Source organism: Bacillus rossius, chromosome 3 (genome assembly GCF_032445375.1).
Source record: "Bacillus rossius redtenbacheri isolate Brsri chromosome 3, Brsri_v3, whole genome shotgun sequence".
NCBI classification, from domain to species: Eukaryota; Metazoa; Arthropoda; class Insecta; order Phasmatodea; family Bacillidae; genus Bacillus; species Bacillus rossius.
Genome location: NC_086332.1, coordinates 14678275 through 14706248, shown reverse-complemented (window position 1 = coordinate 14706248; position 27974 = coordinate 14678275). Strand labels below are relative to the sequence as shown.

The 27974-nt window shown below is 37.8% G+C and overlaps 1 protein-coding gene and 1 pseudogene across 4 annotated transcripts in view; one reads left to right on the top strand and one right to left on the bottom strand.

Moving 5' to 3' along the window:
- The first annotated feature begins 270 nt into the window (after nt 1-270).
- The window catches only part of LOC134530259 (general transcription factor 3C polypeptide 1), a 73423-nt gene continuing 45719 nt past the window's right edge, over nt 271-27974 (top strand). Inside the window, exons 1-10 of one of the 4 annotated variants that reach the window (XM_063364949.1) lie at nt 271-492; nt 5112-5213; nt 5838-6031; nt 13745-13887; nt 16267-16528; nt 18044-18295; nt 19514-19694; nt 23682-23898; nt 24385-24834; nt 26411-26561. In XM_063364949.1, the coding sequence (XP_063221019.1) occupies nt 5132-5213; nt 5838-6031; nt 13745-13887; nt 16267-16528; nt 18044-18295; nt 19514-19694; nt 23682-23898; nt 24385-24834; nt 26411-26561 (1932 nt within the window). In that variant the 5' untranslated portion in view covers nt 271-492; nt 5112-5131. The other 3 variants (XM_063364952.1, XM_063364951.1, XM_063364950.1) reach the window with 3 other exon arrangements.
- LOC134531499 (U2 spliceosomal RNA) lies at nt 18554-18683 on the bottom strand (annotated as a pseudogene).

Sequence of the window (27974 nt, the reverse complement as noted above, 5' to 3'; positions counted from 1 at the left end):
GTTCCGTTAGCGGGGTTGAATACTGGCGGTTGCAGGTCGGGCTTTAGGGTGGCCTTCGGTCGGACGACGTCACATATTTAAAAAAATTATAACCAAATGTTGAAAATATAATACAATTAATTTAATTATGTTGTTTTCATTAATTGTATTGGTTGCAGAGCCCTTACGTCTTTTATTATTATATGATGCAAGTATTATTATATATATTTTTTAAGTTATTATTCTTATTCTCATGGTGAATGTTTTTGTAACGTACGGTTCATGAAAACATGTCGTGGTCGTACTGTTGCTCTTGAAAGCAAAGTAACAAACATTATTTCTTGACTACGTTGAAAAGTAAACAATATCACATGTGTCAAATAAGTAATAAAGTTAAATACATGTGTGCATGTTATATTGCGACGCTAAACACTCATTTAATATCGTTTGATCTCTTATTTATGTGCAATAACTTTTGTATTTCAAGTATGGATTTCTGATTTGTTGACATTGGTAAGTTGTTCCGGTTCTTGGTTAGTTGTGTTAGCACATACCTACGTTTTATGTCTTTAAGTTAGCAAGACATTAAAAATGTGTTAAATTCGGTAATATGAGATATAACGTTAAGGTAAAATGTGGGTTTAAATTTTATATATATATATATTACTAAAAAAGAAGCCTCTACCTTCTGCATATTAATCCACGTTCCGAGAGAAAGGAAACTGAACCGGGAGGCAAATGAGCTATCCACTTTACCACTGTCATCTCATGGCATCAAAACAGCTAGTACAGTGGTAAGATCCAGTTTCGAATCCTTGCTGTGCCATTCTGAATTTATTTTCATGCCTACAAATACTGTAATTACTTCTTACCCAATAATCATAAATTCTGTGGTTCTGCGTGAATCAATCTCTGAATGAATTTGGGGTCGTGGTGATTGAGTTGTCACACTCAGGTTTGAATTCTAATGGGGTCGATCCCGTATTTCTCGGTTACTTCCGTTTACCCCCACTCATTCATTTCATCGCTGCTCCATTCTTATATCACCTCTCATCATTCTCGCTAAGCCATTTTTCATCCATTATTCATACTAATGAAACTGCAGTCAATGAGCTATAAATGTGACACATTTCATAAATTTGCTAGCCACACTTATATGATTAATAATATTTTCACTTGAGTAAGTAGGTGAATTTGAACACTTTAGGTCGTGTAGAATTTGGTACATGGTGCCATCATTTTACAACTGAAATTGCCATTGATAATTGCATACGCTAGAAACATTTTAGCCTTTTTGGCATGGTGTCCAGCAATCTATTAAAATTTTTTGGAAAGAAAAAAATAACAACAATATGCACTAAGATACATTAAATCAAAATTTATAGCACATGTTATTCCTTATGAGAAAGGAGGAATTTGGTGAATTTTAAGTTTTTCTTGGATTTTGTTTTGTTAACATGTGGCTAGTTTGAATAACACAGTGCTTGGTATTTTGGCTATACCTGTTTTTCATGTTCTTGTGTGTGTATATATATATACTGAGGGCCTACCGGTGTTACGTTTTGTACTGGTTGCGGAGATAGTGGGTGCCACCATGTGAGTGGGCACGTAGACCCGACTAGAGACTCTTATTCAGGGCGTTACGTGGCCCGTGTGAGGCGAGATATTAGCCCTCCTGACCTCGGTGTTAACACCTTTTCCTGTACAGAGCCCGCTCTCAGCATCAGGCACGCTTCTACCTAACCGCATTGGGCTCTTAGGGCGTCCCACACGCCGCTGACTGGAGTAAGGACCCACGTGGCCCCCAAACACAAAAACACGTGACTCGTTTAAGTGGATTTATTAATACTTTACACGTCCTTCTACACTCCTCCCTTTACACGGTTTAAACGCCCGAGGGATGAGTTGGTATAAGTTGAGGAGGTGGACCACACACGTGGCCGCACAAGCCTATACGTAGAAAGAGGGTGGTAAAAACTCCTGAGAGTATAAAAATGAATTACGAAACAGCCCCCACCGACCGAGAGAGGCCCCGAGAATGAAAAAGAAAGCGGTTTGAATTAATTAGGTTTACAGAGCTACTTATCAGTGATACAACGGTGATATCCTCGGGGTGTCTGCAGAGACGTCCGCTCTCGGCTGGCTGAAGAAGGAGACTGGGGCGAGACAAGGCTCGTGGCAGGAAACATGGCTTCCTTTGCACCGAACACAATTACCGTTAACATTTTTAAGACTGCGTGCCCCGGGTTATTATAGAGAATAACATGAACCTTTTGTAAAATTAATACACACATACTCACAACCAGACTGTCTGTAATAATTACTTGTGCATTGAAAATAGTTTAAATAAAGTTCTATACTAGTTCCGCCATCGCCCACTAAGGAGCGTCATTGGCCGTGCTTGCACTTAACGTTATTAAAAACTATTATATTTAAGACCTGTCGTGACACTGTTTAGGGGTGAAAAGAAAAGGTTTACGACATTACTTTAAATACATATAGGGGTGCGGCGCACTGAAGCTAAGCGCCCTCTTGCGGTAGTTCGTGGCGCGCAGTTCAAATACTGACACGACTACGTTCGTCACGGTACAAATGCCGGGCAGGATAGGAGTGGAAAGGGAAACGGAGGATGATCAGGCTCATGGGGCGAAGCCCCGGCTAACGTCAATACATACACACATACACTTGGGCTTAATATTTCGATGACAGAAAGGTCCTTAGAGATGGTAAAGCACAACAACACAGAACAGGGATATCGGGAAAGGAATTGTTTTTGGCCTACAGTCAGGTAATCATGAAAACCGTGAGGACGTCAGTACCGGGCATAGGCATACCCAGGATTGTTTTGGGGGGTTGTCAGTCCAGATTTAAAAAAAAAAAAAACTTCATAGATGGTAAAAATTAATTTTTACTATAATATATAAAAGACCATAGACTTTTCATTTGTAATGTTTATTTTTTCCTATATTTCATTCTTCAATGTGACCTTTAAAAACAATATATAGGATTACTTATTACTTAAAAATAAAATAATACGAACCTAAAAATTTAAAATTTCGTTAACCAGAAACTTGGGGAACATGAGTGATATTTTAGTTAGGTAAGTTTCAAAATGGTCCTTGGCTGACCTAAATAAAAAATAAAAAAACTGGAATAAAACTTTATTATAGGTTTGTAGTTTCTGCACAATATTTCTTTCAATTGACATAAGTCTGTTTACATTACAATATTTAAAATACCTACACTACCCTAATAAAATAAAAAAAATAAATAAAAGAAGTAAAGTGCTATTACTGCTGTTGCCAAAATAATGAATTAATTAACCTAGCGGAACTCTGGACACACTTAACAAACTTAACCATAATTAGTTGAGGTTGGCAAGATAATACATTTGATATAATTTGATTGTAAGGGTGTTAACAACTAACAATTGAAGTGCAGTAAAGTAATTAAAAAAAAAATTTTAACCTAACTTTTTTTTCATGCACCACTATTTAGAAATATTTTTAAAAGAGGTGAGGAATGATAGGCTCTGGACTGTTCTATCATTTAAATATGTAATAATATGTTATATATGTATGGTCGAATATGTAGGTACTTACGATCTCAGGGCCAACATTTTTAACGTATTGCTCGTAAAAGTTAAAAAAATGTGTGCGCTTCACGTAAAGACCTAGCGGTGACTGATCTACAGAATTTAAACTCCTACGCATTCAACTGAGGCCACTGACTCAAAAACAACTTCACACCGTTTCGCACTCAATGTGGTTCAGTTTTCCAATGTTTGTAACCGTCGTTTAAAATTACGCTTCGTGTGATAATCCAACTTACTTCTTCATGTTATATGTTCAATATTTAAATGAATGCACCTGACTTCATACAACGATCAAAAAACTTTTTTTTTATACAGTTTTGTGGAGTTTTGTATGAAATTAAGTCGCAGTGTTGCAGTCACTAATGCTACCCAGTGCCCAATTGTGTTAAGCAAAGCTAAAACATAATCAAAGTTGATTAGTCCATAGACCAATCACCACGATTTGAGAATTAAAAACTGACCAGTCATGAACCAACCACTGTGATGCGACTTTGTTTACGTTTGCTTACCAATTGGGATGCTTGGTGACGCTATCTCGTTCGTCGCTCGGTGTGAAACTTAAAACAATGAGCTTCAAATGACATGAGCTTTCACAATTTTCTTGACTTTATTTCGGGGAAGGGGGAGGGTTGAAACCCCCAAAAAAAAACCTCCTGGGTATGCCTATGGTATCGGGATACTAACTCGAGTCATCAGAAACGTGAGTCCACTGTCTTAAAACCTCACTCCATTTTTCAGATATGATAAAAAATACCTGATATGCATGCTATGTCCATGAAGATGTATCTTTACCTTGGAGGTAAAGAAGACCCATGTCAATTTTTTTTTTATGAAATACAGATGGCACCAGGGACAGCGAAAAAAACTAAGGGCCCAGGGGTAAATAATTTTGTCATGCCCCCTCCCCATTAGTTGAAGTACAATTTTTCAAACCCCACAAATAAAAAAATAAGTCAAATATTAAAAATGTTAGCATGGCCGTAAATGTGAACTGCCTGCATTGCGTAACTTGTCTAAGCAATAAACTTGTAATTTCGTACCGGGTCGTTCTAGTGTCTCGGCCCTGGTTGGCACCATGTCTATTATGTACATATTTCACTCTATGTATTACCATTATATCCGTGGTGCAATTTTTTTTGCAAGGTCTACAAAACTATTTCCCCAAAAATATGTTTTTTTTAAATCAAAATATTAAACTATAAATTTAAAAATACTTTTGTCTTATAAGGAAGTTAAGAATAATGTGTTTAAGTTTCACTAAGCAATTACTACTACTAGCAAAGAAACGTGGAAAAAAACAAAACAAATTTCCTCTCCTGAAAACTTACTATTTTGTGGCATGATGTCTTCTTTCTCGGGGGTACAGATACACATTCATTACAAAATCTAAAAAAAAACAACAAAAATGCCGAGAAACTCAAAATTTAATTCCACCGTAAAGTCCTTTGTTGCATACTCTGAAATGTTTTTTTTTTTTTTTTTTTTTTTCATCCATTATGTACAAGCTCTGGACTAAGCCATGTGATTACTTTTGCAGGGTGTAGAACAACATTAAAAATGTTCAACTGCAATTTTGATTATGTGGATGCAGTGGTTGATGAGATTGCTCTGGAAGGCTTGGATGGCATTACTTTGGAAGGTAAATATATCTGTATGTTTTGGTATTTTTTATTGTTAAGTTCGAAATTCTCAAGATTGAAATATTTCACAAAGTTATACGTTGATAATGATATGGTAAGAGCACAAAGTCACTTTATATTAAACTGTATCATTCATTAACTGACTAATACATTTTACTGGTAAAAATTATCTGTATTTTTATTTTTTTTAAATTCATATAAATTTGAAGCAAGGTTGTCTTATGTACCAACAACAATTGGATCCAAATGAAAGGTTGAGCTTAGTGAAAGAAAGATTACGTAAGTATTTAATGAATACAGGATTCAGAAAGAGAATAACATTAGAGGAAAAAAATTTTTTGAACTACCAACAGCTGTAGCAACCCATTTGAAAACTTGACAGAATTTGTAATATTTTTGTTTTATGTGGATTAAAAATAAAATTGAGGACTCACGAAATTGATAGTTACCGTTCTAACTTTTGACCATGTTTCTGAATTATAAGTTTTTGAATTTGACGGTTAAAGAAAGCATTTAAGTCAGTCAAAAGTTGAATGAAAATTGCAGATTGTAGCTATGAGTGTTGTTCATTTAGATTATATTTTACAGTATCTGCTTTACTGATGGCAACACTATCTTTTCAGCATTGTGGGTGAGATTATCACAACGACCGAATTTCGTGCTTGCGCTGGACGATGCATCCAAGAGCTTCATCTGGGACTTTGTCCGGCGTGTAGAAGGCATGAATATGTATAAACTACCCACGCCAAGGAAACCACTAGTCATATTCAACCGTTATGAGTTTATGGATAAAGAATTGGGAATGGTTTTGGAACCGGTGAGTAGTCTATTGTATCTTATGGCTAATGTCAGCAAGAAATTTTAGCACTTTAGTTTAAGTTTATCTGAATTTGAGCAGTGCCGCTGCTCTGTGATCTTTCGTCCCTTTGCTTTGCTGCGTGTAGACTACCGTGCACCCTCCCTTCCTTTCCGCTGATGTGTGATGTGTAGAGACAAGATTTGATGTTTGATTATCAGGCCAATTTAATTTTTAATTTTTTTATGAAATCATTTTACTAAAAATGATTCCATATTTATGAACAAATATAACACACTAGCTGCCCGACCCGGCTTCGCACGGCTATACTAATGGGAAAAAATTAAGCCACATCTCCCATTTACAGTAATGGTAAATAAAAAAAAATTCAGTGAAAATTTATTACAATGCTGTATAATGTACCGGAGAGAAAATGAATAGCACCGATGGTTTCCCGACTCGTGCACGCAACGTACAACTGATGTACCCGTACTTCGCTACGGCAGTCTACAGGCAGATCACTCTTGCGCCGCTCATTATACATGCCCCTCCTTGTGGGTACGCCACTGCCGCGCGATGCCCGTTGCCATGGAGACGTAGAAGGCATGAACAATGCAAAATTCTGTTCTCATGCAGACAAAGTACCCACTGTTGCCTGGTTTTAACCACCCATGCGATCTAATTTTCGGAAAATGTCATCCTGCGTAACATAAGGAACATTACTGTGAAGTTTCAAGTCTGTAAAATATATATACTTGAAAAAAAAAGGGCAATAAAAAAACAAATTAAACACAGAGAGAGGAAAAAAAACAATAGTTTAGGTTTGCGATTTAAAGTGATAAAAAGTATTTAAATACTAATTGAACTCTTATGAGGGTACTGATTGCTTCGTTGTTAATATCACACAGGTGTTTTTTACTCGTATGGAAAAATTAAGAATGATAAGGCATCTAGTGCGTGGCAACAATGTTAATAGGCAATAGGAAATAAACTTCTAGCGCCTGCGGCATTGTCAACACACACTTTGTACGTGTACTGCATGTTGTATCTAACCCCCTCCAACGCATTTGATTCTAAATTGGACTTTTAGTAAGGATCCCTAATGTTATTGATAATATAATATAGCCTATAGCCTTCCTCGATAAATGTACTATCCAACACTGAAAGAATTTTTCAAATTGGACTAGTGGTTCCTGAGATTAGCGCGTTCATACAAACAAACAAACAAACTCTTCAGCTATATAATATTAGTATAGATTAAATGTTCCATGACACTAATTTATCCATAACATTGTCATTTTGACTGATACATGATGAACATTTACATAGTAATGATTTGAAATAACTTTAACTAATCTGAACAAATAAAATTAATCTGTTAAGTATTTCTGTCTTTTAAAAATGTATTATTGTTTTAATGTAAAAATTAGTTACCTATTAATTATGGTTGCGAGTTTTAAAAACGGTTAACTTTTCCAACCTTTATTATATAAGTTTTGGTACAAGCTTCATGCTAAATAAATTACTTTGATTGAATTTAATATTTAAAAGATTATGTAGTTGTCATTAAAGTAAAAGTTTTGATTGAAAATGCTTTTTAGTTTCATTTTTTTAGGTGCATTATGGTGCTTTGTGGTGTATTAACTTGAATTTAAATTATATATGTGTATTGACATGTTTTTCGGTGTTATTTTGGTTTTATCGCAATTTACCATGTAATCTGGTCCCTAGTGATGAGGCTGTCCCATCCCTGTTTCATCCCACACTTCCTGCCTTGTCCTCTTGTTCCCCACCTCGATTGCGGTGTGCTGGGTCCAAGGCTAGCTGCCTCTGAGCCATGGATTTTCGGGTTCTCGCTTTGAAAGCCTATAAGCTTATAAGGGGTGAGGAGGGCCATAACATGGCTGGGACTGCGGAAAGGTGTTTGGGAGCAGGTTTAATTACGTGAAATACTTTAAATCTTTACGATTTACGTTTGCATTTAATTAGGCCAAATATGAATACTGTTGAACAGTAAGACAGCAAGACAGACTATGTTTACAATTAAGTTTCAATTAATAGTTGACAATAATAATTGACAAGGAACATACACGACAAATTATTTAGGTGGACGAGCCATCTATCAAGGCCAAGAAAAACGCAAGTGACACCTGCTTAACAGTGCGTGGTCCCTATACGGACCATCAAAAGGGGCGTTGTGTCCACACAAGACAGACGCTTCAAATACAGAAATGTTACATCAAATGAGAATTCAAAGTCACAAATACGAGAACAAAAAAATAATGTGCGCAAGAAAGTTACATGCTGTTACAATAAATTATTTTATGTACGTTTTACGTACGTCGACGCCTCAGGGGAGAACAGTTACTACAAGTTGAAAGTTAAGTTCATTAAGTTAATTCAGTTAATCCAAACCTAATTTTCTAGGTGGCGGCCGAAAGGGAATTTAAACAAGACAGCCTATTATTTTACGTTACATTAGGGCAAGGCCTCACTCGCAAACAAAGAATAACACTTACATTCTTTTCCCCCGAGGTCGCTCTCGCACGTCGTTACAATTAAAGACTAACAGACTACATGCCGAATCAAACAGACAATGTAGCTACTCAAGCCACTGAAATAGACGAGATGAGACGAGACAAGCAAACCAAGCTAACAAGACCGAATTACAACCTGACAGCAGCTTATATTAAATCGGCGCGTCACAGCGCGCATGCACCAACCCCAGGAGGGGAGGCGAGGAGAAATCAAACACACACTAGGAGGGGGAAGGAGGAGGGGGAAGGTGCGCCGACACCCGCGCTGACGTGCGAAGTTTGATGGTAACGGACCTGACCGCTACAGCTTGCGGGGACGCTGAGGACAATTGCTGGCTTCTCGTATTGGCTCTTAGCAGGTGAACTGAAGTGTTATTAGAGGCGAATCTTGCAGAGTACAAGTTTTTAAGAGAGAGCAGTTTATTGCTTGTATCATCATTGTTAGTGACCTCTGATTCTGAAGCAAATCTCTGAACAGTTGAGGTGAAGTGGACTCTCCTTAAGGAATTGCAGTAGTCACTACAGTCCTCACTTTATGTATATGTTCGAAAAATAAAAAAATAATGATTGTGAAGTTTTCCCCCAATATCCATAGCATTCAATGAAGATTGAATTTGTATTTGCCAATTATGTAGTTTTACTATCTATGTGCAGGTCTCGGTTTGGACTAGTGGAATTATTTGTTTAAGGATTCTTTTTTATTTATTTATATTTATGTTTGCTCTATATAATGGTATGTTTTTAATTTTCTTTAATATTAAGGTTTAATTTTAAGTATTAAATGTTGTGATGCTAACGAATACAGATTGTGTAAATATGGACATATAGTTTTTCACCTGATGTTTATTTTCCCTTTTAAATTTATTTCTGTTTATATCTTGCTTCCTTTGACCGATATCAGTTATGTTTGTGAGTTATTTGCTGCAGCCCATTTTACATTAGACATTTGATGGGTCATTTTGCACCTCTTCGGTTAAACTTTAAATTGATTAAGCCTTCTTTTTCACATCTCTGGGTATTGCTATCCCCTGCTTGGGTGTAGCTTTGTGATGCTTTATTTTAATGTTTTTTTTATCAGTATTATATTTATACATAGTTTTTCATTCCAGTTGTGTGATATTTTTTTATTGTAAATAGAAACAGTAATTATATACCAGCATAGAAGATGGGGAATTATGCTTTCTTCGTACATCAAAATTTATGCCATGTCCTTTTGCATGTGCGGATGAGATAGGTGGCACCATTTAATTAATTCAGTTAATTATTGTTATTGTATTGTTTTTTTTTCTATCATGCACTAACCTTTGAGGCATGAGAATTTGATTAATGTTGCTTGCGTTATTTTAGTTTGTTAATTGCAAAAAAAAAAAATTTAGCTGTGAACAACATATTGTAGGTTTCTTTAAAGAACACAGAAAATAATTGTATTATTATTAGTGCAGTTTAGACTTCTAGATTAATAAAGAAGTCATTATTGTGAGAACTTATTGATTCATCGTGGTTAACAATATTTTAGGTATCACAGTAGTATATAAATTTCTGTCATTTGCTGAATGAATCCATTTATGCAATATAAATGACCAGTATATCAGTTTGAAAAGTAGGCTGATGTTTGGCAATATTTTTAGGAAGTCAGCAGCAGAAAGAAATTTTTTTCTTTAGCACAGATTTTTAGGTTTTCATTAGGTACTACTTCTTTCTGTTTCGAAAGCGAAGATGACTCTAGTTATTAGTTGCTAAAAAATTAAAATAGAAAAATAACAAAGAAATACATTAATTGCTAAGCAAGCAAACACAAGTGTAGAGCTTTAAGTAGTATTTTATAGCAAGTAGTTTTTCAGTACTATTTAAACACTAGGAAATCTTTTGGGCATACAAACAAACATATAAAAGACAAATATTTCAACTTTTTTTAATAAAATAATTATAAACTTAAAAAAAAATATTTAAAAAATGAAATGAAAAATTTCAAAAAGGAATAAATTCAAAATTCAAAATATAATCAAAACATTTCCAGTGATGATGCAAACTCAGTTTTCCATAAAAGGTAAAATATTTTGTTGTTTTTTGTTTAGAGCTAAACTTTCTTAGTATTTATAAGAATAGTTATTCGTAAGATGCCTAAGGTACCCATTAAAAAATTATGGGTATTAACAAACACTTTAATTTAATAATTAAGGTGTGTTCCACTTATGTAGCTGTATTTCCAATGTTACTCTATTGTTACACTTTTTTCTATTTTATACACATCTCTAAAGGAGTAGGCTAATATTTGTGCTTCATAATACGCCTGTCTCCAAGGTATACATATCTCTTTGGCATTAGAGTCAGTGAGTTAGTGATGAACATAACTATATATCAAAATTTAACTCAGCACATATTAAAATATTTTTTTGAAACTATTTGTTAGTGTACATTTTTGTTTACATTTCATTAGCTTCTTTTTTTTTTGCCATAGAATGTCAAAAGTCTGTGTTTTACTTCTATTTTAGGACCATACTCTATTCAAACATTTTAGAAAATGTTATTCTTGTTTCAAAATTTATGTTGGCTGATTTAAACAAAATTATTTTTGCAGATATGTTTTTTTTTTATGCCTCTTTGCTTCAACTATAATAGTCTACATCCAAGTACCTGCCAAATAACAAAAACAATCTACACTGTAACAAATTTTTAATGATGGAGAACATGAACTATTGGTGTTGGTCACATAAAAAAGTGCATGCATAGTTCCCAGCAGTAAGCAGCGACATGAATGTCAGGAGAGTATTGGAGCTAGGTGGCACAGTGATGACACACTTAACTTGCATTCCAGAAAAATAACACGATTATGGTTTCCCGGTCCGACCTTCCTTATTTCAATTTTCCATGGTTTCTCACTGAGATGGTTCCTTACCTCACTGATCTGTATCGTTGTGCGTTGAGGGTCTGTACACTTCCTTTATTTCCTTAAAAAGTCCTTGATTTGAATTTTATTGCTAACCTTTTTTTTAATACCCATAAATATCATCAATACTACAAACCACCTTAATAAATGTTGTTTGTATTTTTTTTTTTTCCTTTTGGATTTTGGCAGCAAATAATGTTTCGCACAAATGCACTTTGTGAGTGTTTCAGAATGGTATTCAGCTCTTCTAATATTTTTTGTGCCTGCATTTCTTTAGTGGTGAAGCATAGGATAATTATTTGTTGAATAATAATAATTTTACTTATAATTAACTTTGTGTAAAAAAAAAGGTATTTTGATATTCATGTATATGTGATCTGAAAAAATTTTATTCCTTAAAGGGTTCCTTAAGAACTCCTTAATGTATTGAGGGCGTACCGGTGTTACGTTTTGAACTAGTGGTGGAAATAGTGGGCGCCACCATGTGAGTGGGCACGTGGACCTGACTAGAGACTCTCGTTCAGGGCGTTACGTGGCCCGTGTGAGGCGAGATATTAGCCCTCCTGACCTCGGTGTTAACACCTTTTCCTGTACAGAGCCCGCTCTCAGCATCAGGCACGCTTCTACCTAACCGCATTGGGCTCTTAGGGCGTCCCACACGCTGCTGACTGGGTTAAGGACCCACGTGGCCCCCCTCCTCCCCCGAACACAAAGACATGTGACTCAATTAAGTTGGTTTTATTGATACGTTACGTCCTCCTACAATCCTCCCTTTACACAGTTAAAACGCCCAAGGCACAAATCATAAGTTGAGGAGGCGGACCACACACGTGGCCGCCTCAAGCTTTTACGTAAAACGAAGGTGGTGAAAAACTCCTGAGAGTATAGAAATTAATTATTTAACAGCCCCACCGACCGAGAGAGGCCCCGAGGATGAAAAAGAAAATGATTTAGATTAATTAAGTTAACAGAGCTACTTATCGGTGAGACAATGGTGATGTCCTCGGGATTTTTACAGAGACGTCCACTCTCAGCTGGCTGAAGAAGGAGATTGGGGCGAGACAAGGCTCGCGGCAGGAAACATGGCGCCCTTCACGCTGAACACAATTACCGTTAACATCTTAGCTACTGCGTGCCCCAGGTTATTATAGAAAATAACATGAACTCTTTATAAAATTAATGTACACACATCCACGACCAGACCGTCTGTAATAATTACTTATGCATGAAATTAGTTTAAATAAAGTTATATATTAGTTCCGCTGTCGCCCGCTAGGGAGCGTCCTGGGCCGTGCTTGCACTTACTTTATTACAAAAAATATTATTTTAAGAAAACAAAAGACACTCACTTGACTGACTCGTCGTGACACTGTTTAGAGGTGAAAAGAAAAGGTTAACAATATTATTAAATTATTTAATTACATTCAGGGGTGCGGCGCACTGCAGCTAAGCGCCCTCTTGCGGTAGTTCGTGGCGCGCAATTCAGATCTCACACGACTACGTACGTCATGGTACAAATGCCGGGCAGGATAGGAGTGGGAAGGGAAACGGAGGATGATCAGGCTCATGGGGCGAAGCCCCGGCTGATGTCAGTGTATTAATGTTTAAAGGTAAGAACTATGGTGTTGCTGTTTCTAATGACCTCTACCTTGACAAGACGTTTAGAACCAAGTATTAAAAAAATTTAGTCATGATAGAATGCAGGTGCTAAATGAAGCAGACATCTTGAGAAATATCTACATGTGTTCTACCATTCAGCCTGAAAAATAATTTCAAAGATAATGAAATCAGGTTGTTTGGAGCTTCGACATAATGTAGAGAATGGAAAAATAAATGAGTGTGGTAGAGGGAGGGGGTATATGAGCTGCCTGGATAAACCAGCTAACTTGTGGCAACATCTGCCATGTTTCTTGCTTGTGATGAACTGGGAATCACCTTCTGTAGAACGGTGTAAGTACATACTTCTCTTTGGCTGTTTACAACTAGTATTGCGGATGGTGGTATTTTCTGTGCTCACTGCTTCTTAGGTAATTTCTAGGTGAGATAATGAAATATCAATAATTAGCATTCAAATTTCAAATATTATCTGCACTAAAGCTTGGCAAATGAAAAGTCTAATTTTTTAGTGTTTTTTTTTTTTACAAAGTTTCTAATTTAATAAACATGTATCAACTGTTAGCAGCACTGGGCCTGCTTGGTTTCCAAGCGTGAATCTGTCATGATCTTGTGTGCACAGCCATGTTTTGTGGCGCTCACCGCGAGTTATCTGGTCGTTACACTTTGCCTTTTACATTTGCCAAATGTTTTCAGGATGAGATACCGGAAGATCCGTACCCTCACTGTGCAGTTGAAGACACCAAGAACAATGTTCGTGGTTCCTGTTCCACATATTACACTCGAGTTGACGTCACGAGTGAAGCTGTTGGTCTCAGCCTTCGAGAAGTAGACCAGAAGTAAGTGAATGTGAAACAGGTATTTAGATATTTGCCATCCTGCTGTAGCAGGGGTCGGGTAAAAAAACATAGCTGAAAGTATCAAACAAAAGCTATGCATTTGGATTGCGCTGACTGTACAAAGAAAACCATTGTTAAACAATTTCCATCTACTATTTCTTTTATAAGCATGTTCGTAAAAATACAAATTCTCTTACTCAAAACCATCAAGCTGTCAATAGGATACTTGACTATAGCATTCCCTAACAAGACTTTATACTGATAAAATATTATAAAAATACTATACATTATTCCAGTATACATTTTTACAATGTTAAAAAAAATTTAGTCATAAAAATAAATAATCACAACTTTAAAGAAGTTAGTTATGAAATTTTTTGTTAAATCTTTAATCTTGTAATTAGATCAATAAGGTTAAGGTTTGTGTGTATGAAGTATTTACAGACTGATTTCTGTCGTTTAAGCAAAAACAATTATATGTACATATACTTACTGTTATAATATGTTTTTTTTAAATGTTTCAGGTTGATTTTGTTTTAATTTATGTATTGGACTGCAATTTTGATTTAGTTTGAAAAATACTTAAAAGATAGCACCACTTTTGTAATGCTTAAGAGAACCAACAAAATGTTAAATATCTTTGATGCCATGTGTGTGCCAACATATTTTTCCTGGCTAATAAATTAGGCCTATAAGCATTTTAAAAATTTCCATTATATCATGTTATGATTCTTCAATTCTACAAAATGTGTTCCAGGATAGTTTCACTACCATAAAGATTACTTTGACTTACCAATATGCTTAGTACATATCCCAATGTTCGCAAAAGTTTATGTACTCAGATGCTTGTTGCCACACTTAAGTGCGCCAACTTTACGATTTTGGCTTGTCACTATAGTAGTTTGAATGTCACCCGGTTAAATTTCCATTGTTTAATGCGTGCTTATTTAATTTAATTCCTGGTGCATACAAAAATTTCGCTTTCAATGCACCTAAAGAAGTATAACATCAAAAAAGCGAGCGAATATAATTCTGGTCTTGGGGGAAATGTCACACGTTCAGAATTCAGGCATTTAAATTCGACACATTCGGTACTCCTGTTCTTCGGCTTGCCATGAGAAATCAGTAGTACCATCTTATTAAACATAATTATAGTTAGGTTTTGAAAAGTGGAAAAATTTGTACATTTTATCTCTAAAATTAATACTGTTAATATATTTATCACACTCAGCATTATTTCAAAGAATTCTGTGTTTAATTTAAAGTAATATTTTCATATTACAAGTTTATTTGCAAAACGAAACCATGAATATGCTCATTACGAAGGTTAGATGTTTGAACATCATTGACGGGTACTGAAAGACTCACTCATTTTTTTTTTTTTTTTTACAATAAATTGGATAAATTTAGGTGATAATGTCATCAGAGCTCAATGAAAGTGTTTAATGCTCAAGAGGGCAATGAAAAGTGCAGCAATCAGGAGTGGGGCTCTCGATGGTAGAATGGGCTGAGCAGTGGATTGCTCAACGGCATGCTTTTATTGCAGCACACTTGCATACTTCAGCACTAGCATCCTTGCTCAATCACGTACTTGCATATATTCCTGTACATTCTTGTACCTCACTCCGTGAAGTTCCGTTGCTAACCTGTGTGGTGGCCACGCACCCATGTGTTTACATTTCTGTGGACAAGTCACTAGTAGGGACTGGAAAAATTCGCGGTTTGAATGACCTATAGGATGGACTCCACGATACTCTATGTACGCGGGAATATTACACCAGCTCATTGGCTACTGACTCGTGACACCTGCTAACCGGGACGCTCATGATTCGATACTTCTTACGTTGAGGGTCATTCATTGGCTCACAGTCCTTCAGGCAAACTGTGTTCCAGTCACTGAAGCGGCAATAAGTTACACGCACTTGGATTCTAGCCTATCGCGAAATGAACCCGCAAATTTTTCCTGTCTCTATAGTCATAAGCCAATAGTGACCCCGTGCAGAGGCGTAGCCGGGGGGGGGGGGGGGGGGGGTTGGTTATGGGTTCAAACATGCCCCCCCCCCCTTAGCACCAAATCTTTAATTAATTTCTTATTCATCACTCAAACAAATTTCATATTAAAATTAATAAAATTTTTACCATTACAATATTTTCATTTAAGTACCGAAAACTGCTAAAATAGCACTATTTTACAGCTTAAAATACAAATTTTCCCGGGGGAGGACCCTCGGACCCCCCCCCCCCCACCCACCGCTTTAATACGAGGGGGGTGGGGGGGGGTCATGCTTCTTAACACCCCCCATACACAAATCCTGGCTACGCCACTGACCCCGTGCACAGGAGAATGAAGTCTGTCCGTATTCTGCCAACGGTCCACAGCCCTGACTGCTGCAGGTGGGGGCTCGGCCTGGTGGTGGTCGCCAGCCAGGCCCTGCGCAACGCCAAGCTGATGGGGCAGACCACCAACCCCCGCCTCGACATCCTGCTGCTGCAGTACTGCTTGCTGGAGCGCGTCGGCCGCTCGCGCTACATGGGCGAGGTGACGCAGGGCAAGACCAGCCTGCAGAAGATGAGCGAGGACCCCAAGACGCTCTTCTACTACCGCAAGTTCCTGCTGCACCACCGGCTCATCGTCAAGCAGGTACGCGTGTCAGTCAGGCTCGCGGAAGGAAGAGGATGGCGTGATCCAGGCAGGGGCACAGTTCACAGTTGCAGGGGCCGACCCTTCTGATTGACACCAAATCTGGATAAAATGTTTTTTTTTTTTTTTTTTTTTTTTGGGAAAAATTGTTAAAATTTGGTTTACAGATTTGCTCGGAAAACATTTTTTTTATTCTCCCTGCCCTCCCTCTCTTTTTCTCTCCGTGCTTGAATTAACTACTGGCATCCATAGTCAGCTTGCTACATCTTTCGCAAATATGTAGTTAGATTAGTGTTTCAACTTGTAAAATAGTGATTTTGCAGCAAGGGGTACCTAGAGGTATTTTTTTTTTTTTTTTTTTACATGAGAGCTTAAACAACTGTGTGCAAGTAAATCCTATTGTTTTAATTGCTGAATATTTTATCAAGCCCTCTTTACAGGTGTGAAGCTTATATGTTGTATCATCTTCGATAAAAGTTTGAGACAGACAATAATGAGAAACAAATTACTATAACACAAATTTCATGTTAAACAAACACATACACACATACTCACACATCACACATCACACTTAAAAGTAGGTATACAAAAATATGTGATTTTATGCAAAAAAAAAATTTCTTTCTTTTTAGTTCAGTCCTGTATTATTTCTCTATATAATTCTTTACTCAATGTTTATTTACAAGAAATATAGTACAGTGCATGCTTTTTGTTGAACACGATTAGAGAATCGACTTTTAGAAAGCTTACTATCAATTAACTGTGAGCAGTGTGTCCACATACTACCATACTGTACAGTTAGACAAGACAACATTGATGGTTTAGCCGGCAAGTGTTTTGATGTCACAAACTCTTAGCCAATAAATATTCATTTTAATATTATATGGAACCTTGCGTTCAAAACTGGGACATTATAACACTTAGTAGATTAAAAACTAAAGTGCATACTGAAATTTTTTATTTTTTTTTTTGTTAAATAACACGAGTTAATTACATAATTTAAGTCATCTTGGGCAAATTTTATTTTCTAAGAATTATTCGTATTATAAGATTATCACTTATCAGTGGTATATATTTACTGATAAAGTTATATAGTCTAATTAAAATGTAATAACACATTTAAATCAGTACACACCACAACATAAATAACCCTAGCGTAATTTTAATAACTTACTTGATTACTTACTTACTGACTTGCTTGTTAGTTACTTACTTATTAAATTAAGTATTTATTTGCTTTCTTAGATATTTATAGTCGTTTTTAAGTAGGAATTTGTAGTTTGATGCTGGTGGTGCAGCCTGATTTCTGTGGTGTCAAAGAATTAATTAATTAAATTTTTTTATTACTTCCTTGAATTTATTTTTGCAGTTACAGTGAAAGCATTTCTGTAAAATTGCATGTAAAAATTATTGTTATTTTAATCAGGACAGGTCAGTGAAGTCGAGTGTGAGGTTTCATCGAACGTGGCGTGCAGTCAAGACCGTTAAAGGCGAGGTTGGTGCTCTTGCGGCCAGGTGCACCACGAGAAGATCGCGGGGCACAACTGCAGCGGCAGCCTCCTGCACCTGCCGCGGTTCCACGTGGAGCGCAAGCCCAAGATCCTGTTCCTCACGGAGAAGGTGGTCACGTTCCTGAAGAGCCAGCCGCAGCAGCTCGCCGAGTACTCGCAGGTGCGGGAGCTGCTCGGCTTCACCAACAGCTTCAGGAACCCGCTGAAGAGACTGCTGAAGACGTTCGACTTCCAGCGCTACGTCAAGGCGGACATGGTGAGCTCGCCCCGCCGTCCAGGAACGTGTCGACTGGCAGCAGACTTGTATCCGCCCCGTCCGACCCTTCGCCACTCTCTGCGTATCTGCACCTGTAACAGGGTTGTTAGCAGTCGGGGAAAACCCGGGAAGGTCAGGGTTAATCCACGCACCTTGAAAAAGTCTTGGGAAATGTTTGCACTATTTCACTTTGATTCATTCTTCGAAATTGGTAACAATGTTTATAACATTTAAAACCAACTTCAAATTTATTACATTTTGTGGTGGGCTGATCCCGGTGGTACTGCAATACTGGGCCAACCTGCGGCGGAGGTGGGGCAAGCCCCTATCACTCCGCCCTGTTCCAAAAATCAGTTTAATATTCTGGTCTCAGGCAAATCAAAAATATTTCTGGAATTACTATACATACTTATGAACTAACACTTTCTCCCACACTGTTTGAAAATGAAAGTAGTAGTAAAAGATTAATATTCTGAAAGGACATTTCTTATACAAACTATCAGATAGTCATGCTGCAAATATTCTATAAACAAAATTGCAGTTTACGAACTTTCCACAATAGTTACTTAGTACTACTACAATCATTTGTAATGGTGTGGAAAATTTGCCATATAGACTGCAAGACCTGGAAAATACTGGGAATTTAGTTTTCAAAAATGTGTAGCAAATCTGTATAAGTAAAGACAAGATTTTTTAATTTTTTATGAACTGTGTTTTTCATAAAGATAGCACAAATTCAGACTTTTTTTACCACCATGCAGTTTCATGGATATACAAAAAGTATTATTATTGCCTGTTGTTCAAAAGTAGCGGTTTTTTGCCCATAGCTCTAAAGTACAGTAGTGGCTTTTTGCTCCTATTGAGCCCCTCCCCCCCTTCCCCCAGGGTCCTTTCCTCTGCCGTATGTGAAGCATTTTACTGATAATCATACTCTCTTGTGTGACACAAACACCTGGCATAACAATGGTCATCACAACACAGTCGCTGGAAAAACCTCTTTGTGTGGTCCGGCGAACAAAAGCATACGTAGGACTTGAAGAGTGACCCAGTAAACACTACTATTTATGAAGTGAGTATTGTTTATAAACATTTCCTGCTGAAAGCCCATCGGGGTCGTCATTCATTTTGTATTTCATTTTTATTGTATTTATCACTTTACATGATGAGTGACCACCTCTTATGTCTCACAGTTTGAGAAAAGTATTTTTGCTGTTGTAGGTTGTGCCATATCGGCAGTTATATCCAGATGCAAGCGTATCTGAGTGGAAGCATAAAGGCAGTGACAAGGAGAAGAATGTCAGAGTGTTAAAACTTTTGGATCCAGGCATGGATATCCAAGAAATATGGTCCAAGTATGAGGAAAACATGTATGAAGAAGATGAGGATGATGAGAACGCTGGTAAGTGTATGCTTTCTCTTACTGCTTACTCAACAATTTTGAATTTACTTAATTCTAAAATGTTTTTTGTGAGTTATTAAAATATAGGATGTCGTTTGATTGATGGAAACCTACATTCACTGAAGTTACTCAAATCTAAGACATGTTTGTTATGACTTTTTGAATTCTAAAAATAAGCTGCAGCTTACTAATGATGACATCCTGTATTGGCAGACAAACACATCAACATCTGAGAAAAGTTTTAATAGAGAGTGTTGATTTTAAATAGTGAGGTGGTAACTCAGGATGTGGCAGTAACTCAACTCTCATGTTAAGACAAAGTACACCCATCCCTCGAAATAACGCTGTTCGATTTGCGCAGTTTTGTAGTAATGATACCGATAAAAAATGACGTGATTTAAGTTTAGAATGGTAATAAATTTGAAGTAGCACTTTTTTCTTTTACGTGAAGTTTTATTTCTGTGGGCACACAGTGGCAACAGCACTTGTGAAGCATTAAATACATGAATTAATATTGTGATGAATCAACAAACAACATTTTGCTCTTTCTTCAATAGTTATTGGATTCCTTCATTGCATATTCATCTCCAACGACAGCCCGAGTGTTGAGTCAACGTTTATGTTATGCCATCCCTTAATGTCAGGCATGTCAGCAGCAGCTCTGGAGATAGTCAGAAGTTTCAGGGTTGGTTTACCTCTTGCGTACTAGGATGCATTATTGGCAAATCATGGCAGATACATTTTCAGTAAACAACAGTTGGGAATTTCATTAACAGGTGAAATAATTTTTCTAATAAAAGAAAACACTTCATTTATTATTTTTTTAAATCTTATTAGAATTGAAATTTTTCTCCTATATTAGCAAAATTATTATTTTGTAACTCAAAAATGTTGTTAGAGCCTCTTAGGAATGTTATGCCCAAGCCCTATTATGTAAAAAGTGCTGTCCATGAATTTTTAAAATTTAATTGAGGTTGTTTAGTTTCAAAATATTACTCAACATTTACAGTCAAACTTCTCTGAAACGACCCCTCACGGTTCCCAGGAATAGGGTGGTAATAGAGGGGGGGTCATAATAGATGTTTTCCGAAATTTTCAGTTGATTTCAACCCCCCCCCCCCCCCCCCCCCTTCCCCCAAACCGCTACTCGTTAAGAAACCAGCCGTACAATGGCAGGATGCTGTCACTCACAATGCTAGACGGCTTTGCTTTAAACCCACTTCAACCTTCATGACAAGTCCGTCGCCCTACAGGCCACCTCTAAAGAAAATATGTCAAAAAACAGTTTATTTTTACTGGTTAGTTTACATGTACGTTTTCTACTTGCCGTAGTTAAATACACTATAACCCCGATGTCACGAGCCCCGGATTTAACGAAGCAGTGATTTTACGAACACATTCTCGGAAACCGTCAAAAAATTGTACATTTTGACCAAAATGTGAAAATCAGAAGAAAAAAAATAAAAAAAAAAAAAAAAAAATTAAATGAAAGATCATTAAAATCTGTTAGTTTTAACACACAGCGTATTTTTGTGTCGGCTTTTATACTTCCAATAATGTTCATAAGAATAACAAAAAAAATAATGGGTCATTTCCTTTAAAAATATGGCAGCGGTAGGTTCTGCAACGCGAGTGGGCGCACACGAAGCTCGCCCGGCTGGCTGGCTGCAGCGGCTTCATGACGCATAAGCTCACCCCTCCCTCCCCTCGTTCACATTCTTCAAGGCTAGCTCATCCCTCCCGACACACAAATCATCTAGTGTCCTCCCTTATAACACCCCAACTTCGCTCTCCTTTGAAAAACCTTCAGTGAGAAAATGCTCATTTCACCCTCCCTTCTCCCGTAAAATTGGGCTATTATGAGGGAGGGGTAAGATCGTTGTAAATATTTTCGGACCCCTCCCGCCCCACCAAAACACGCCAAAAAAAAAAGTATGTCAAAATATGTCACTTTTCACACCAAGTTCGAGTTCAGTCATCTCTGGCAAGGAATTTACAAGCTTTCAAACTTAAATATAAATAAAGGAATATACTGAATAAAATCAAGCTGCTGTCACCAAACAAAGCATAAAATGGCCCAATGCGTGGTCACTGCGTTATTGCTCGCGCGAGAGGTGAGACGTGGAATGTTAGAAGAAAAATAAATGTGGGGGAGACACGGCAGCCTGTGTGTTTCCTGCGTGGGAAATAAGTGGCGTAGCTTTTTTTTTTTTTTCCCTGGGAGAAGCGACCTTTTTCTATCAACCCACGGGAAAAGATAATTGCTTGAGCTAGTTAAAACAAGTCGAGGCGGGCGTGCATCCAGTCGGTCGCTGTGTATATCTACTCGAAAAACATAACATCTCAATTCATAACAAGATTCCTTATAACCTACACATATTGCCGGATGTTTTCAGCCTGATCCATGCAAGTTCTTTAGCCACGTTTTGAATGAAAACAACTGGCGGGCCAGTGTTGGGCCCTGCTTTGCGGACACACAAAGCTTTTATCAATTTGCCGACAGTTTTAATATATTTTTACTCTCGTTAAAATGAAGCAGATAACGTGATTGTTAACAAGCAGCATCCGAGATTGGCTGCAGCGTACGGTACGGGAAGAGGGTGAGCAAGGGCGAGCGAGCGGCCGACTATAAACACGTTGCCACAAAAACCTTTATATGCACCCTGCCGGCAAAGGGACGTGGAATGGGGGTTGTAAAGCGCTGACAGCGGTTGACAGGAAGTGGTATCTATTTTTGCGCTGCCTACGGCAGTACAGCACTCGGCAAGAGAAACACTGTAACACGCTGCTCACCACATAAAACTTATTCTCTGTCCGATTTTCTTTGGATTTTCGGCAAATTTTTCACGGTTCCTCGAAATCGGGTTGTAATAGAGGGGTGGTCGCAATAAATGGGGTCGTAACAAAAAGGTTTTACATATTTAAATGTACTTTAAATGTATTTAGACATATATTACTATTGTACATTTATTTTAACAGAAGGAGAGTCTTGATTAACATACACTCTTATGGAAAAAAATGTATTTGATTAGCACTGTTTTGATTAGCATCTGTTTCCTTTGAACCAATTATAGCAAGACTTCGAGGAGCGGATGTACTGATAACCACAGGTGCTTCATTGTGCAGTAAGTCAACAAATAATCTTTTCTCATTCATGGTTGATGCCACCAGATAAAAGCAAGGTTGACCGATACAATCTTTGGGAGGGGGTGAAAAGACAAGCCTCGAATGTAGGCAATTTTCTAATCACGAGGCAAGGATCGCATTCTCTCTGTTGTAAGTAAATAGTAGAGCTATAGCAAACCGTATGTATTCGGTACTGAGTAATGGGTGCGCCATCCAGTAATGAGTAACGAAACGTTACACACGGCTGCATTTCGTTACTCACATTTTTCGTATGTTTTACGCATGCGCGCGTATATTCGATGAATTTACGTTACAAAGAACAATGTTTGTTTATTAAGCAAAGTATAATTTGGAAATTCGTCGTCCAAGTTTTTTACTGTTTATTAAAGGTATTGTGTGTGTCGACAAAGTTTGAGTTTGGAACAGAAACAACGTAAGAAAGTATTTTTTACAAATTATAAATATGTATGTTTTTTATTATCGCATATTTTCACTTTTTTTTGTTCTTATCTTAAAAGAAATAATATAATAAAGCCGCTCTAATGAGATTTAATTGTTTCTTGGCTAACAAAAACTGTTAATTATCAAATATTGTTAATTGTTTATATTCTATTTGTTATTATTTACGCGACGTCATACTGTACGCGTACACAATACGACTCGATTCGTTGCTGCAACATAACATAGCATGTTATGCGGTATCAGAAGTAACGAGTAACGTAACGATACAATAGTAACGAGTACTACTTGTTATAGTAACGAATACATACGGGTACGCTTTTTTTTTCGTTACTTTTACACCTCTAGTAAATAGCGATGGAAGTAAGTACAGTTTTCGCGTTGATGGCGCGTTGCCCGCAGGATTGCTGGACCTCAAGAACCTGTACATGGACCAGGCCCTGCTCTCGCAGGTGTTCAGCGTGGTGGACCGGGCGGGCCCCAAGGGCCTCAGCCAGATAGAGCTGGGCCAGGCCATGGGGCTCACCAAGCTGCAGGCGAGGGGCACCCTCCGCAACCTGCTCAAGAGGGGGCTCGTCTCCATCTACATGAACGACGTGGGCCGCCAGAGGGTGTCCAGGTCCGTTCCTCTACCCTGCCCTCTCCTCCGTCGCCGTCGCCGAGGTCTCGGGGGGAGAAGAGGGGACGTACCAAAAACAAAAGACAAAATTTTTGAAATCCAGACATGCAGATGATTCGGTTTGATAGGGTTTTGCATTGCACTGTCACACACAGAGACTTAAGGCAATGTTACCCCTTAGATCAGCCATGGCCACGGCTTGTGACATCGTTTCGCACAGTTCATCTATACAATCTTTCATCAGAGAAATATATCATACCTACTGGCATGTATTAGCCATCTTTTTTTGCAATAAGTTGGTGTGATTTAATAACCAGCAACTTGAAGGCCTTGGTGTATTAATATTCTTGGTTTAGTCCAAGTGAAAATTCAAATATTTCACTGTGTAAAAGCAAGTTACAGTACTTTATTTAGACATTTTGGAAGTATTCACATATGGTTCTTTTAGATCTACTGAAATGTAAAAACATTTTAATATAATTCCAGGTACGTCTCCCTCCGCTATGAAAAGGAGAGTATCTTAAGCGTGCAGTTCGCTCGGGAGAAGGATCGAATGCTGACCCTGCTGAGCGACCGGCCGTCGACCGGCGGGAGGAAACGGGCGGCGGAGGACGACGGCAAGTCGGCCCCGGCTCTCCCCAGGGCGAAGCGGAAGAAGCAGCAGCAGCCCAAGAAGCCGACCGTCAACAGCGTGCTGGCTCGCCTGGGGCTGGTGCAGCCGAGGGTTGCGTCGCCCACCTCCGACGAGGAGGGGAGCGAGGTGGCTGCCGTCAGTCGGGGCGGGAGGGACGAGCCGGGGGAGCGCTCGGCGATCTGCGGCGACGCCGTCGCGTCCACTTCGACCGCGACCGTGGAGGGAAGCGTCCCGGAAGAGAAAGCGGATAGAATTGCCGATGACCAGTCGGTTGCTGGGAGCAGCAAGTCCTGGCAAAATGAGTTGCGTAATTATACCATCCAGTCTTTTTTTTTTTTCTCCTCTGAACTTAGCATTATGCCATCGATGTGGAGCTGGCATGCAGTGGGGGGTGAATGATGCGCAGACATCAACTAGAGCAGCTTAAGAATACAAATTGAATGTGATGTTTTCAACCGGTCGGGTGGAAATTAGTTTTATGAATGACGAATGAATGAAGGAATTAATGATGGCTTTACATGAAGGTTGATGAGGTGAGAATGGAAACTGGCAGTGCACTCCAAGAAAACCCATCAGCACACAATAGGTCTGCCCGGTTATCCCACTGACAAAGTATCCAGGTGTGAACCCGCCAGAACTTAACCTTAAATTGATACGGTGGGAGGGTAGATACCTGACTGACTACTCAACCACCATGGCCCCTATAAATTTGTTGCTTCAAAGAAAAATATGATGGTGAAAGTTGAATGTGTGTAATAATTTTAGATGCAAAGTTAGATTTTTTTTATTTGTGTGCTCTAACATGTTTCATCCTTATTTTGAAGTATGCATTTTAATTAGGGGTGCAGAGTACTAGATGTTATGAGTTGAGTTTTAAGTACTCGACTCGAGACTAATTGTAAAGCTAGAAAAATGTGAGTAGTTTACGGTTTGGTCTAGGGAAATAATAAAACACTCTTGAAACATCACTAATACAAATCTGGAGTGCTCTAGGATTATATTCCTAGTAATTGTGTACAATGCAGTTCAGTATAAATTGTGATTAATTGATGTAGAACAGATTAAAAAGGTATTTGTTACAATTTAAGTACTTCAGCATGTGATGCTCCCACCTTTTTATTATTATATTATTAATAAACAATGAAGATAATTAAATACTGAATTTGCTAGCTATAGTAGCTGATTTTACATACACTCGTAATGATTTATTATTTTTATTTTTGTTTGGACACATTTGCGGTCATTAAGCATTTTTCGTAATACTTTACGTTATACTTCAAACACAAAATATATAATTTCTATGCAAGCACCTTACTCAAATTTTTTTAGAATTTGCTGCAGTAACAACTGTTTCTTAAAATGAGATTCAGATATCCTTTTCCACATTATTATTATTATTATTATTATTAGTTATGTGCATTATTTAAAATAAATAAACAAAATATGTGTATTTTACAGTCTGTTGAGCTCAAAATAATAATGGCACATGTAAATGTGAAAATAAGACAAATGAACAATGATTGACAAATAAACACGGACAAAGCACCACAATTACTACAGAAGCAAGATAACCCGATATATATTGGGAAGATTAAATGTTACGGCACTGCTACTTCACCCACCGAGCCTAAGCACAATATTATCGTACATACACCCTGAATATTCTTGTGCTGGGTGTATAGTGAATAGGGCAATAACAAACTTGAATATTTAAAATAGCAATAAAATGATAGAGTCTATGTGAAAAATTTTAATTTTAATGTTCCTAATTAAAATCCTAAATTTCAAGTTATTAACTGCAGTACAACTGGACAAATACATTTTAATTTCCTAGTTTATGACAAAAAATAAATTTCCATTAAATTGTTTGTTTTTCAGAACTACATCAGGCTTCGTCGAAGATTTGAAGAATTTGGATCAGATCCAGGAGAGTCTATCCATCACATATCGCATTCTGAAGAGAGCCAATCTCATCGTTGAAACTGTCCGAAGCCACAAAGTAATTTATGATCTTCATAAGCTCATGAAGGTAAGAAAACTCAAGAATAGGAACTAATTTTTTTTCACCATTGCATTATACTGACTGTATGGGGTTTACCAATACTTCATTAAAAAAAAAGTGGACCAGAAATTAATTGTACATGTTTTGTGTTTTTTCTGAACCAACATAAAAAAATATAACAAATATAAATATACATAAACTTACTATTATAATATGTTTTTTTAAATTGTTTCAGGTTAATTTTGTTTTAATGTATCTATTGGACTGCAACTTTAAGTTGGAAAACTACTTAAAATAAAGTGCCATGTTCGTAATGCTTTAGAGCAGCAGTTCCCAATTTTTTGTTGACGAGGGAACCCCAACTCCTTCAAAGAAAGTTGTTAGACAATAATTGTGCCTGCTTCATATGGCATACCGTATTTACTTGCGTAAAGGCCCCCCCCCCCCCTCCCCTTTTTTTTCTCCAAATTTTAGACTCCAAAAAAGGGGAGGGGGCCTATACACGAATTTGGAGGAAAAAATATAATTTTTTTTTAGGTATGAAAAACTAACATTTAATAAAAGCAAAATGAAATACATACCGCCACAACTTATTTAAATGCCAATCAAATTTTGATTAAATGGAACGACTGGCAAGTGGTGCGTCTTTGTTCAAATGAGGGAGGGTGGGGGAGCCAGCGACGCGGCAGGAGGGAGAGAGGCAGCGAGTCCGCAGGGGGGGGGGAGGCATCACTGTGGCAGGGGGGGAGAGAGGCAGAGGCGTGGCTTAACCTCCCTCCTGCCAGCTAGCCAGCCAACCAGACAAAGGAGTGTTAGAAATACCAGCTCCACCCACTTCCCTTCTTCCTTCACTTCCCCTCTTCTTCTCCGACAACACTGCACATCAACACAAGCGCGCGAGTCCAGCTTTCTTTATCTTTATGTCGTTTGAGATACGACTAACTGCGTACATCTATCACGCCTGCCTCACGACAGTCCTACCGAGAGCGGACAAACTAAAATACCAGTGTCTGTATCACTGCTGCTTACAAAATCACCTCCCGCCGCTCACAATACATGGCTTGCTGTTTGATGCATGCCAAGCTGCCCTGCCCTCAGATAAACCCAGAAAAACCCGTTTTTTAAATTTTTTCTCAAAAATGTTTACAAAACAAGGAGGGGGGCGTATATGCGGGCGGGGCCTTTACGTGAGCAAATACAGTATGTCCTGACTCACGGAACCCTTGCCTGCCACGGAATGCCAGGGTTCCTCGGAACATCTTTTGGGAACCACTGCTTTAGAGTACCATCAAAATATTAAATATCTTTGATGCCATGTTTGTTCAAACACAGTTTTTTTGGCTAATAAATTATAGGTATTTTAAAGTTGTGATTATATTTTATTAAGACTTTTCAAGTTGACAAATTGTATTCCAGGATAATTTCACTAACATAAAGTTT